Genomic DNA, 13,693 nt, shown 5'->3' with positions numbered 1-13,693 from the left:
TCCAAGCATGAAACTACTATTACAAATTACCATCTGCAGTGCAGTAGCTTAGTTCACAGGTATCAGTATATATAGTTAGTCAGGGTGAGAATCCAGTTCCACAAAAAAGAGAGAGAGAGAGAGAGAGAGAGAGAGAGAGAGAGAGAGAGAGAGAGGAAAAGGAAAAGGAAAAGGAAAAGAAAAGAAAGGAAGAAAATGTAAGTAATTATAGCAAAATCTTGACATTGGTTACATCTGAATAGTGACTACACAGATGTTTCTCCTATTCTCTGTACTTTTTTGTATACCTGAAGTGGTTCCTAACTTAGCAGTGTTGATATTAGGAATAAATAACAAAAAATGCAGTTACATTCAAATGAAAGGAGCTATAATTTGGAGATTATAAAAGGAAAAATGAAAAGTAGGCAACAACGAAAAAATAAATAAATAAAATTTTCAAACCAGAAGGATTATTTATAAGCAGCTCTAAGAACATACCCACTTACATGGCAAAATGATGGGAAGACCTAAGAGTAAAGATGACAAACCAGCTATCCCAAATAAGAATCAAAATCTTAATGTAAATTGAATTATTAGTCCACAGAGAGATAGCTTTATAGAAGTCTAAAGCAACCTTAGAGAGAAAGAAAATTAGTCAACTTTCATGGCCATAATGTGGCTACAAATTAAGAATACCTTAAAACTTAGCAACTATGACAATGTATTTTCAACTACTTTTGTAGCCCCCTACAATTAAACGGGATTTATTTATTCATATATTTATAGAAGAAATACTGATAATATAAGTAACAAGAAATAATTTCTCTTTGCATTGATTTATATCAGATTGGATGCCCACTAATAATTAATTCAACAAAGCAACTTACTCAATTGAATTTTTATTAATAATGCTGTCAACAGAGCACAGAGCTGAGGAGATTGCTCAGTGGTCTAAGTGCCTGCCTGGCAAGTGCAAGGACTGGGGTTGATCTCTGGTAGTGCATGCTGTGCCAACCCCTGAAACTGGGCCTGGTAGCACACACTTATAATGCCAGCACTGGGGAGACTGACACAGGAAGATAGCTACAAGTCTGAGCCCAATAGCAAGACCTTGTAATACATAAAATATTTTAATAATAATAATAATAATAATAATAATATCATCAACTGAACCCAGGAATATGCTTAAGGCTGCATTTAAAAAATAAAAGGAATTTGTCAGATAAAAGTTATTCCTATTCACAGAAAACATCTCCTCCAGCAATTCCAGTGTTAGTGTCACTGTTACTGACACATGCTCAAAGATCTCAGTATCCTAACCATGCAAAGTTAGCATAATTATTGGCTTCTTAAAAAGGGCTTGTTTGAATGGCTAAAGGAGGTCTTAATTGTATCATACTTTCAACTACTGAAATTGGTCTCTTGAAATGGGGATAAAATAACAGGAAAGATTTATGTGAGAAACTAAATCACTTAGCTCACATATAAATGCTTATAACTTTATACTCAAAAAGTCAATACTGGATTTCTGGCTTTAAAATATTGGTTGGGGGCATGGGAGATAGCTCAGCAGTCTAAGTGCCTGCCTGGCAAGCTCAAGGACCCAGGTTCAAACCTCGGTACTGGAAACCACATTAGACCCGCGTCATGCTGGTCACTGAAACTGTGCCTGAAGATGCATGCCTCTAATGCCAGCCCTGGTGAGGCTGAGACAGGAGGATCACTATGAGTCTGAGCTGCGTAGCAAGACCCTGTAATTAATTAATTAATAAACAAAATACTTTTTAAAAATATTGGTTAGTGATCTCATAGGATAAAATTTACCTGCAATGATAATAACAGAGTTCAAACAAATAAAAGTTATAGTCAATAAAAATATAATTGGTCAATAGAACAAATTCCATAGCAGAATTCGGTTTCACAATTTATATGGACATTAGGGATTTACAACCTTGATCGGAACACCCTTAAGGGTATAAAGCTACTACTAACTGTTCATTTTTATCCTCCCCAAATTAAAATCCTATGTAATCTGAGTTTAAACTGAAGTAATCCAGGTTATTTTTATATATTAATGATATAGTAATGTATATTAATTAACGTATATTAGTGTTAATTATACTTTTTCCCAGTATGAATGAGATTTGAAATAATGTCAGTTTATCAACCAGCTCTCTAATCAAGTAGATTATTTTATCTTAATCTATGTATTACCCCCTCAAACTCCCCCAAAGCAGGACTTTTTAAGATGGAAGTGTCCTGAAATTGCTCAAGACTTGAAACTTGGTACTCAAGAGGTTCAACTCCTCTCCTTAAGATGTTTATAATCAACCCCTTCTTATGATTCTTAAAGTCCTCATGGCCATAACATTCTTAACCACAATTGAATAAATGATATTAGATGCATACAGTTTCAAAAAGCTTCACACATTGGTCAGTTCATGCAACTTGTCACAACCCATTGTTGACACTAAGACATATTCATCAGGGAGCTTCTTCAACCAGCTATATCATCCAGTCGTCTGTTTACATTGCAACTCTACTGGCTCTTTCAGTCACATCTACTCTATAAATACTCTATGTATATATACCTCACACCCTTATTCACATAAACAAAGGAATATGCATGTTCCAGATATATCAAATATTTCCCTAGTCTATATTGTAGTTATAATTAGTATCTAATTGAAAATGTGCATTAGAGCCCTGTGAACAGCAGCACAGGCAGTGTCATATGAAGTCACTCTAATCAATATCTTCTCTTTAATAAATTTGTCCTTTATCAGTACTTGTCTCCACTTAAGAACATGTATGACTACTTAAAGTCATCATGACGTTTGCCAGTAACATAATTAACCTTTCCAAGTGAAATTACATGCTACACAAAAATTTTTTAATGTATTTAGTACAGGGTCTGCAGGATCTCATTATGTAGATTGGACTAGTAGTGATCCTCCTGTTTTCAGCATCCCAAGCACTGAGACTACAGGCATGCACCACCACACCCAGTCTCAATCATGGTCTCAGCACGACCCGGGGGCGGGGCTGGCATGGCATGCCAGGGATCAAACCCCAGTCCTGCATCTGGACTGAAGCAGGCACTTTAGTCCACTGAGCCATCTGGCCAACCCACCACACAGAACTCTTACAGTCCATTAAGTTTTTGTTATCTAAGACAAATATTATTAATCTGCATGGCACAACCTTGCCAACATGCTTATTGACTCCAGTTTAGATCTTTTGATCTATTAAATCTCTATGAAACCATTTAGGAAGTGTCCCTCTTCTCACTCCAGATCCATAGTACTGGGGAATTTCTATATCTACCTAGCATTGTCTCTTATGTCAGAGTCACCACTTACCTATTTTCCTTCAAGAGGACATCTTGATGGATGAATGCCTAGTCAGTCCATGGTCACTCGTGGCCATGGCACTCTTTTGGTATTTGTCAGTTTTAGGGATACTGTGACTCATCGTAGCCATCAAGGCACTGCCCCAGTTATTTAATTTGTGCTGGACTTGAACTGATTGTTTATTCACATGTGAACCACTAGGTGTTAATTAATGTTCAATGAACATAATAATGCAAAATGCATACCTAGACAAGACTGTATGTACACACACATATGCACTTCTTTAGAAGCACTTAGTACTTCTTTCAGTATAGTTATCATTTCTTTTTTTACTTCAGAAATTATTTCTGATCTGATTTCCTCTATACCTTTCTCTAGTTGTTTCTTTACTTCAGACACTATTATTTCAGAGACTTCAGTTGTGTGATTTCCAGTTTCTTCTATGCTAGTGTCTTCTGCATTTGTTCTGGGTGGGCTCAGGGCCTGAGACTGCATTTTGTTCCTTCTCTTTGTTATTTTCTACAGCACTGTCTTCTGATCTTTGTTGTAGAGCTTAGATAGTTATTACCTTAGCACCAGGTCCGGATCTACCAAGTTCAAACTCGTCCAAGTGGGTGTGGCTTGGGTCTGATTGCTGTGCTCCACTTCTTTCTGCTACAGCCCTTGGAGTTGAACCCTCTATACTACTCTGGAAAGATGTTCTCTTCCTGAATCAGCTGGATGGGTCTTGCCTTTAGCCTCTTCACAGGGAGTTCTGCTGCAGGTTCCATGTCGGGCCTGGGCTCTGGGTTGAATGAGGATCTGGCAGGCCATATACACTTCTAAACACTCTGGAGATTAGTAGTTCTATAAGCCTCCATTACCTGGCCTTACCCTCAATTTGAACATACATTCATATTTACATGTGAACATATATATGTATTTATAAGTTTTTATTATAGTCCACACCTGGGTCCCAGTGCTAGATCTCACTTGGAAGTTGTGCTAAGATTTAACAGGCAGAAGCGTTTTGCTTCTCTTGGGATTGGCATTTAGTGCATTTGTTCTGAATAACAGCATTTCTGGTTGCTGTTGTTGTTGCTGTTTTTGACAGGGTCTTGCTTTATAGACTGGCCTTGAACTCCCTATGTAAACCAGGCTGGCTTTGAACTCTCAGAGATCCTCTTTCCTCAGCCTCCTGGAGTTCTGGGATTACAGGTGTGTGCAACCATGCCTGGCTCTGGTGCTTTTCCTTTAATTTTGCATATTTTTAATATTTCTTTCTGTTATATTGTGGTTTAAGGATTTTTTTTATGTTTTGTTTTAGAGGCCTTTGAACTCTGATTTCCAAACTATTTTTGATCATTTTTTTCTGGCCAGGCATTGTGAGGCTTGGGAGGCTGAGGCAGGAGGATTGTGATTTTGAGACCAACCTGGGCTACAAAGTGAGCTCAAGGCCAGCCTGAGCTGCATAGTGAGACTCTGTCTCAAAAAGACAATCAATCAATCAATCAATATAAATTTTTCTGGAGAAAGAGTTCTAGGCTGACTCTTTTCTTGTCCTACTTTGGAGATGTTGCTTCTTCACCTGGAATGCGCTGTTGCTAACAAGAAGTTGTTCCTCTCTCTCATTCTTGTGTGTAATCTCTTTCCCATCAGTCTGCATTTAATATTACTTTTTTATCACTGCTTTCCACTAATTTAACAACAACATGTTGAATAGTCTTTATATTGTTATTTGGAGCCATAGTGCTTTCATCAAATTTGAAAAAAACAAAAAAACAAAAAACTATTTCTTCCAAAATGTGTTCTGTTCCCTTATTTCATAAAGCTTCATTTATAAGTATATTAATCTTCTTGAAGATGTCCCACAGCTCACTAATGATCTGTTCCTTAGTTTTGAGGTTGTTTCCTTTGTTATTTTACTGTTTACTGGTTCTTAACATATGTGTATTATTTTGAACAGGAAATATCTCCAAAGACTCAATTTTAAGGTTGAAGATTGTTTTGGGTTGTAAAAATTCTCATTAAAATTCTTTATTACATAGTATTACTTCCCATAATAGATGAGAAAATCCTTCATTTTGGTTTAACTTATTTTTTTAAAGTTTTTTATTTTATATTCATTTTAATGATAAAAAAGATAAAATAGCAATGAGACAGTTTCAAAACAGGTTAGTAGGACAGTTACAATAATTAATACCTTGCATTTTGTTGTCTTCATAGTAGTTATTCAGAGGACAAGATGCAGACATGATATCTTGTCTAAACACTATTAGTACAAACCTTTCTTCTCATTGAGCTAAGAGAAAGTAGTTGTATATCTATCCTAACATATATAATTTGCTGTTGTTGTGTTTAACTTGTGATAAGTTTGCTACTATCAAAAATTTGGTGCTCATTGGAGGTTTTCACCTAAAATAGTAAATAGCTACTCAGTGTCTTAGCAAGTTTTTATTATTGAGCTTATCCACAACTTTGAGTAGTGTAATATATATAAGATTTTTTTTCGCTTTCCATCTAAATCAATATACCATTGTGCTGCATGAAGGCAGAAATAGCCTCTATCAGCTACCCTGACTCATCAGGTATATAGTATCCCACACCACCTCACATCTCATATTAGAACTTTTTTATTCAATGTAGGACAACCCTCTTTCAGTGTAGAGTGTGCACAAATGCAGTCTATTAAATAAGTTAGTGTTTACTTCTACAAAGAAGTTTCAGATCTCATTCAAGAAAACAGGCTATATTTTCTATATTTTCAATCATTTAACTACATAAAACTTTATTGTACTGCTATTTTTATGCTTTAGAAAAATGCATTTTTGGTAATTTTTGTATAGTGAACTTCCAACCCATTTCCCTCAAATGGTATGCAGGTTTTGTTGCATGTGTCTGTACAGGTAGGGGATGTACTGGCAGGTATGTGACATGTATAGCAGAAGAGGCACAGTTATCAGAGAAATTTAATTATTTCAATATAGACTACCTAAACTTCAATTTACATTCAGTAAGGTCCTTCTGCCAACATGTTAGCTATATCTTTAGTTTGGGTTCTATTCAGATAGTTGGTCTTGAAATATAGTTTAGTGACTCTGTAAAATGGAGGTTTTAATAATTACCACATTTTCAAGAATTTATTGTTTTACTGTTTGGGTTTTTGTTTGTTTGTTTGTTTATTATGGTACTGGGGATCAAACTTGGGACCTTGCGCTTGCCAGCTAGGCACTTATGCCTCTGAGCTATCTCCCTGGCCTTACTAACTGTTTATTTATGATTTATAGAAAAGTATGCATAAAACTAAGCCAATGCACGATCAAGCAAAGAAAGCTGGTAAAACTGAGAAGAAAAAAGACAAAGAAAAACCTGAGGATTCAGAAGAGTAAGATATTCATGTTAACATTTTTCTGCATTAGTTTTATCTCTCTTATATCCAAACAATTTAAAATTGTACAAACATAACTTACATGCTTTTTAAAACATTAAATTAACAACATTGAGTTTTATTTTTTATTTTGGATTTCATTTTATTTCATTAAATTTTATTTTAAAGAGAAAAACATAAAACAAAATTTGAAAACAAGATAATAGGAAAATCACAATGCATTTCATATTGTTATCTTTAAATTAATTACTCAGAGTACGAGACACAGGAATTTAATTGTCCAAACAATGTTGGCACAAATTTTTGCTTTCAATGAACTAAATAAGACTAGTGGTATAACTATCTTAACTATTATCTATATGTATATATCTATATCTATCTGTATATATAGGTATATAAGTGTATATATAGATATATAAGTGTATACATATAGATGTATACACTTTTAGTTTAGTGTATACAGTTTCTTTCCACTTCACAATATCTACTGTTGTACATTTTGAATCTTACTTTTTCAACTTCTTGCCTTAGGGAGACAATGTGATGTTTACTCATGTGAGCCTGATTTATCTCACTTATGACTGTGGGCTCTAGTTGCATCCATTTACCTATGAAAGTCTCAAGTTTATCCTTCTTTATGGCTGAGCAGTATGCTATTATACAAAAGACTGCATCTTTTGTATCTATTCTAGATTGATGGGCATTTGGGTTGTTACCAAGATTTAGCTATTACAGATAGCACTGCTATAAACATGGGTGTACATATATTGCTGTAATATGATGATTTTAATGCTTCTGGGAAGGTACCCAGAAGGGGAATGGCTGGCTCCAATGGGCCCTCTAATACTAGATTTTTGAGAAATATCCATACTGATTTGCACAGTGGTTATATCCATCTATATTGCTACCAACAGTGGAGAAGGATTCCTTTTTCTTTTCAGCTCCTCCATCATTTGTTATTGGTTGACTTCTTCATTTTGAACATTCTCTTTCCAGGGTGAGATATAATGTCAGTGCTTTTAATTCACATCTCTTGAATGACCAGTGGTGTTGAACATTTATTTATTTATTTATTTATTTGTCATTTATATTTCTTCATCTGAAAAGTGTGCATTCATCTCAGATGCCTGTTTCTGGATTGGGTCTTTAAATTTGGGAGGTTTTACTGTTTTTGAGTTCTTTATATGTTCTCAATAGCAATCCTTTGTCTAAGGAACAGCTGGCAGACAGTTTTCCCACATTGTTGGTTGTTTGTTCACTCTGTCAGTGGTTTCTCTTGCTGTGCAAAGCTTTTTAATAAGATGAGATCCTAGTTGTTAATTCTTTTCAATCATGGTTTCATTCATAGAATTGTTGCCTACACCAAAGTCTTCAAGAGTTTTACCAATTCTGTCTTACAGCAGGTTTAAGATTTCTGTTTTAGTATTTAGATCTTTGTTCCATTTTGAATTAAGTTTAGTGTATGGTGAAAAATTTCAATCTCTAGCATTTGCAGAACCACTTTGTCCAGAAATATTTATTAAAGTGGCTATCTTTCATCTAGTGATTTTTTTTTTGCCATCTTTGTCAAAGATAAGGTGACTGAATATATCTGGAGTTCTTTCAGCATTTTCTTATCTGTTGCACTGATTCTCAGGCTGTGCTTGTTTGCTTGTTTGCCAATACCAGGATGTCTTTATCACAGTAGCTTAATAGTAAAATTTCAAGTTGGGGATTGTGGTGTCCCCTTTTGGGGACTGTGATGCCCCCATGCTTTCCCTTTGTTGCCTAGAATTGCCTTTGCTCTTCTAGGTCTCTCTGGTTCCAAATGAATTTTGGGATCATTTTTCTAATTCAATAAGATATGCTATAAGAATTTTGATCAGAATCACAGTAAATCTGTATGAAAGTTTTGTAAGTATGGCTGTTTTCACTCTGTTGGTACTTCCTACCCAAGAGCAAGGGATGTCTTTCCATTTTCTGATATCCTATTTCATCCCTTCAGAATACTATAGTTTTCCATGTAGAGGTCTTCTACATCATTTGTTAGATTGATTCCTAGTTTAATTCTTTTGGGGGATGGTATTGTGAAAGGTGTTGTTTTCCTAATTTCTTACAATGAGACTTTATTTGTGTACAGGGAAGTTATTGATTTTTAAGTATTGGCATTGTATCCAATTACTCTGATGAACTTACTTATTAAATCTATCAGTCTTTTAGTAGATTTTGATCCTTGTCTTGTTCCTGATTTTAGGATGAAAGCTTTAGATTTTTGACCATTTAATATGATGCTGGCTGTTGGTTTGTCATATATAGATTTTATTAGATTGAGAAAAGAAGATCTATTCTAATTTTCTTTAGGGTTTTTATCATGAATTGATGCTGGAATTTGTCAGAAACTTTTTCTGCAGCTATTTAGACAATCATATGGCTTTTATCTTTAGCTCTGTTAATGTGATCTATTACATTTATTGATTTACATATATTGAGCCAAATCTGCATCCTTAAGATGAACCTAACTTGGTTGTGGTGTACAATTTTCTTGATGGTTTGCTGCGTTCTCTTTGTCAGTATCTTATTGAAGATTTCTGCACCTATATTAGTTAGGGATATTGGCTTGCATTTCTCTTTCTTAGTTTGCTTTTTTTTTTTCCTGGTTTTGGTATCAGAGTAATTCTTCATTCCAGCAGTGGATTTAGGAGTATTGCTTCTCTTTCAGTTTATTTAAATAATTGGAATTGAAATCATCTCTAAATTTCCTGTATACCTGGAAAGCACAGGGTCCTGAGTTCAATCCCCAATACCACAAAAATAAATAAATAAATAAATAAATAAATAAATAAATAAAATAAATTTCTTGTAGAATTCAGCAATGAATCCATAAGGACCTGGGCTTTTCCTTGTTGGTAGGTTTTTAATTATACCTTTGATTCAATTGATTAATAGTGCTTTATTTAGGATTTTGATAACTTCGTGATTCAGCTTTGGTAATTCATGTATATCTAGAAACCTGTCTATTTTTTTTCTGTATTTTCCATATTGATAGAATTCAAGATTTCCTTAGGGTTGTGATTTCACCCTTTTCATTCCCAGTTGTGAAAATTTGAGTCTTTCCCTTCCTTTTTCTGTGATAAGGTTGGCTAAGAATTTGTTGGTTTTATTTAATATGCAAATGAACCAACTATTCAGTTCATAATTTTGTATTATTTTTTCTGATGCATTAATTTCTCCTCTGATATTTTTAATTTCTTCTCTTATATGTTCTGTGGGCTTGCTTTGTTCTTCTTTTCCTAGAAGTCTGAGATTCAATATTAAGTTGTTTATTTGTTCTTGCTCAGCTTTCCTAATATGGGTATTCACTGCCATAAATTTCCCTCTTAGGATTTTCTTTCTTTGTGTTCCACAAGTTCCCATGTGTTGTATCTCTTTATCTTTTAATTATAGAGACTTGTTGGTTTCTTCTTTCATCTGTGTTACATTAGTTGTTCAGGTAGGTGTTGTTTAATTTTAATGTGTTTATGAAGTTGTTTGGTTTCTTTTGCCAGTGATTTCCAATTTCATTGCATTATGGTCTCATAATATGCAAGGGATAATTTTAATTCCTTTGCATTTACTTAAGCATGTTCCACGAGCTGGTATGTGGTCTATGTTGAAGAACATCCTGCGAGAAACTGAGAAGAATGTGCTTTATAATGATGTGGGGTGGAACACTCTTTAAACATTTATTAAGACCATTTATTCAAAGTTTGGTTCAGTTATAATATTTCATTACAGATTTTTTTGTGTAGTTGGTCTGACTTTTTGTGACAGTGGGGTGAGATTCCCCACTACAATTATGTTAATGTTGATTTGATTTTTATGTGCATTAGTATTTGTTTTATATAGTTGAGTGCACTGGAATTTGTTGCATATATATTTGTGATTGTCTCTCTTCCTCGTGGATTATTCCCTTTACAAGAATGTAGTAACCTTTTGTCTCTCTTAATCATACTTGGCTTTAAATTCACTTTGTCTGCAAATATAATAGATCCTCCTGCTCTTTTCTGAATTCCTGTTACATGGAGTATTGTTTTCCACCCTCTGACTTTCAATCTATAAATTTCTTTTTTAATTAAATGTGCTGCTTGTGTGCAACATATCTTTGGATCTTGCTTCGTGATTCATTCTGTCAGTCTGCATCTTTTGATTGGTAAACTGAGGCCATTAACTTTGATGATTATAACTGATGTGTATTGACTTATCCTTGTCACATAATTTTCCTATTGTTGGCTCCCCTTTTTTTGTACCCCACTATGTAATTCCTTCATTTGCTTGGTAAGGGTTCATGGAATTATAGCCTTTGTTATCTCTTTCTAGAATGTCCTTCAAACATTTTGGAATGCTGGATTGGAGGTCCTAAGTTTCCACAGGTGTTCTATGCCATGGAAGTGTCTTATTTCTCCGTCAGTTTTGAAAGATAGTTTTGTAGGGTACATCAATCTGAGTTAGTTGTTTTCCTCTTCAGCTTGAAATACTTCACCCAGAGCTCTCCTTGACTCACAGATTTGTGCTGAGATGTTGGCTGTAATTCAGATGGATGTTCCTTTAAAGATGATCTGTTTCTTTTCCCTAACAGCTTTTAATATACCAGCCCTGTGTTGAATTTCTGGAATTTTGACTATTATATGCCTGGGGTAGGGGTTTTTATCATTGCTGTATGGCTCACTTATCTGTGTGTCAAAATTTTTCCCTACCAGTGAAATTTTCTGCCATGAAAAAAAAAAGAAAAAAAGAAATTTTCTGCTATGATGTCTGTGAAGTTTTTAGTGTACCATTTGTGTTATCTCCTGCTTTTCCATTGATTCTAATCAATATTAAATTATTCTTCTTTCCATCCTCTAGCAGTTGATGAATTAATTTCTCATGGTCCCCTGCTATTTTTAAGAAATCATTTTATTCATGATCACTGCCCATGATGATACCTTGTATATCTGCAATTCTGTCCTCTCATTGGCTTGTTCTGCTGTAGATACTTTGAATGGAATTTTTATTCTCCTGAACATCTACTTGATCTGTCTTATGGATTTCATTCCTTTCTTCTGTTGGGCACTTTCAGATTTCCTAATTTTCTTAAACTCCTCTGTTTTTATTTGTATCTGCTATGGGTTACTAATCCTGTTTTCATTGTGGACACCATTTCTGCAGTTATCTGAGAAATTATTTCTAATTTTATTTTTTTCTAGAGCCTCATTCAAATGCTTTTTTTGTTACTGCTTCAGAGAGACAAGGTGGGTAACCCTCGGATTGTTCCACCTCATTGTCCCTTGGCTTTACCTTTGGTGAACTGGTATCTGGTGTTGCATTTTGCTTAAGTGTGTTCTCATTTTCCTTTTTTTAAAGTTCAATTCCTAGTTTGATGTGTGTAAATTGCCTATGATGAATTGCTTTATTGGAAGTTTTTAGAACACTTAGGAAATTACTACTTCTCATAGAAAAAAAACTAAAATCAAAACTACAACTAAAAAAAAAAAATGAGAGAGACAAATAAAAAGAGAAAAAGAAAAAGAGAGAAAAAGTCCACTTTCAGGTTTGTCTCTGCTGTCATTGGTAGGTAGCATGTGGCTCCATGTCGATTCATCCCAGAAACCAATAGTAGCCATATAGCAGGGTAGTGGATACTCAGTGAGTCTGCACTTTTATTCCCCCTGAAGTTTAGGCTGTATTATGGCCATGGGGACTGAGACAAAACCTTTTAACCTGTAGCAGTCAGTGTACCTTCCATGGGTCTGAACTCAGCTGAGACCCATTGGACAACCCACCAGCTCCTCTTGAGTTCTGAGCTCAGCCAATCTCACTTCAAGATGGCTCCCAACCAGTTGCTCTTTCTTTTTTATTACTTAAAATTTATTTATTTTTGAATACAGGATCTTGCTAAACAATGAAGACTCATAGTGATTCTCCTGTCTCAACCTCCCCAATGCTGGGATTACAGACATGTACCACCACAACTGGTTTCAAGGCCGGGTCAGTGCTTCTGTGGTTCCAGGGCCAGCACTGCATGCAGCACCAGGAACCAAACTCTGGTCCTTATGCTTGCCAAGCAGGTCCTTAGACCACCAAGCTATTTCCCCAGCCCCCAAGTTGCTCTTTCTTGTAAACCAAGCTAGAGCTCACCCCAGTCTGCACAATCCTTCACAGCCACTGCTCCTCTCCACTGTTGTGTGTCTCCATAGAGGCCTGTGGGGTCACCAGCAGTAATCACATGTCTTGCATTGCTCCTTTCATGCAGTGATTCTCACCTCAGGAGACGGCAACGTCACCCACCTCCTCTTTTCATCATTGAAGTTTCTATCTTCATTGTCTCAGTGGGATTCAGTTCTCACTTCTGATCTTTTTTGAATCCAGGGGACCACATCCCTCTTTTTTGTCTTCCTCTGGCCATTGAAAGTAAGAAACATCAAAATCCTGGACTTCAAGTTATACTGCAAAGTTACAGTGATTTAAAACAGCAAGGTATTAGAACATATAGCTATGAGAATCTGTGCAGTGGATTAATGGCTGCTTCCAGGAATGAGTTTGGCAGTACTCCTTCCTTTTTGGTTTCATTAAAAGGTTTGAGGAATATTGGAGTTCTTGTAGAATTTAGTGGAGAATTTAAATGGGACGTAGGTTTTTTTCTTAGTTGGTAGGTTTCTTTTTACTCCTTTAATTTCATTGTCTGTTCCTGGATTTTTCAGGGGTTTTGTATCTTTTTTGTTTAGTTTTTATAATTCATATGTTGCTAGGAATGTTATATATTTCTTTTGGATTCTCCAGTTAATTAGAGTACAGGTGCTCAAAACAGTTGGTAATAATCTTCTGAATTTCAGCCTACTCTGCTTGCCTTTTCATTTCTAATTACATTGATTGGAGTCTTTCTTTCTTCCTTTTTCTGTTTTTCTTTTAAAGTGGCTGAGGGGCTGGGGTAGCATGAGGTCCTGAGTTCAATTCCAGATACAGAGAGAGAGAGAAAGAGAAAGAGAGAGAGAGAAAGAGA

The 13,693-nt window shown here is 35.3% G+C and overlaps 1 protein-coding gene across 1 annotated transcript in view; it reads left to right on the top strand.

Moving 5' to 3' along the window:
• Positions 1-13,693, top strand: part of Ccdc7 (coiled-coil domain containing 7) — a 95,383-nt gene that overhangs the window by 55,052 nt on the left and 26,638 nt on the right. Inside the window, exon 13 of the mRNA XM_023701944.1 lies at positions 6,599-6,696. Within this exon, the coding sequence (XP_023557712.1) occupies positions 6,599-6,696 (98 nt within the window). The remainder of the gene's footprint in view (positions 1-6,598; positions 6,697-13,693) is intronic.

Source organism: Octodon degus, unplaced genomic scaffold, assembly GCF_000260255.1.
Source record: "Octodon degus isolate 3935 unplaced genomic scaffold, OctDeg1.0 scaffold00144, whole genome shotgun sequence".
NCBI lineage: Eukaryota > Metazoa > Chordata > Mammalia > Rodentia > Octodontidae > Octodon > Octodon degus.
Note: the sequence above shows the minus strand (reverse complement) of the source record. Positions and strands in the feature narration are given on the sequence as shown.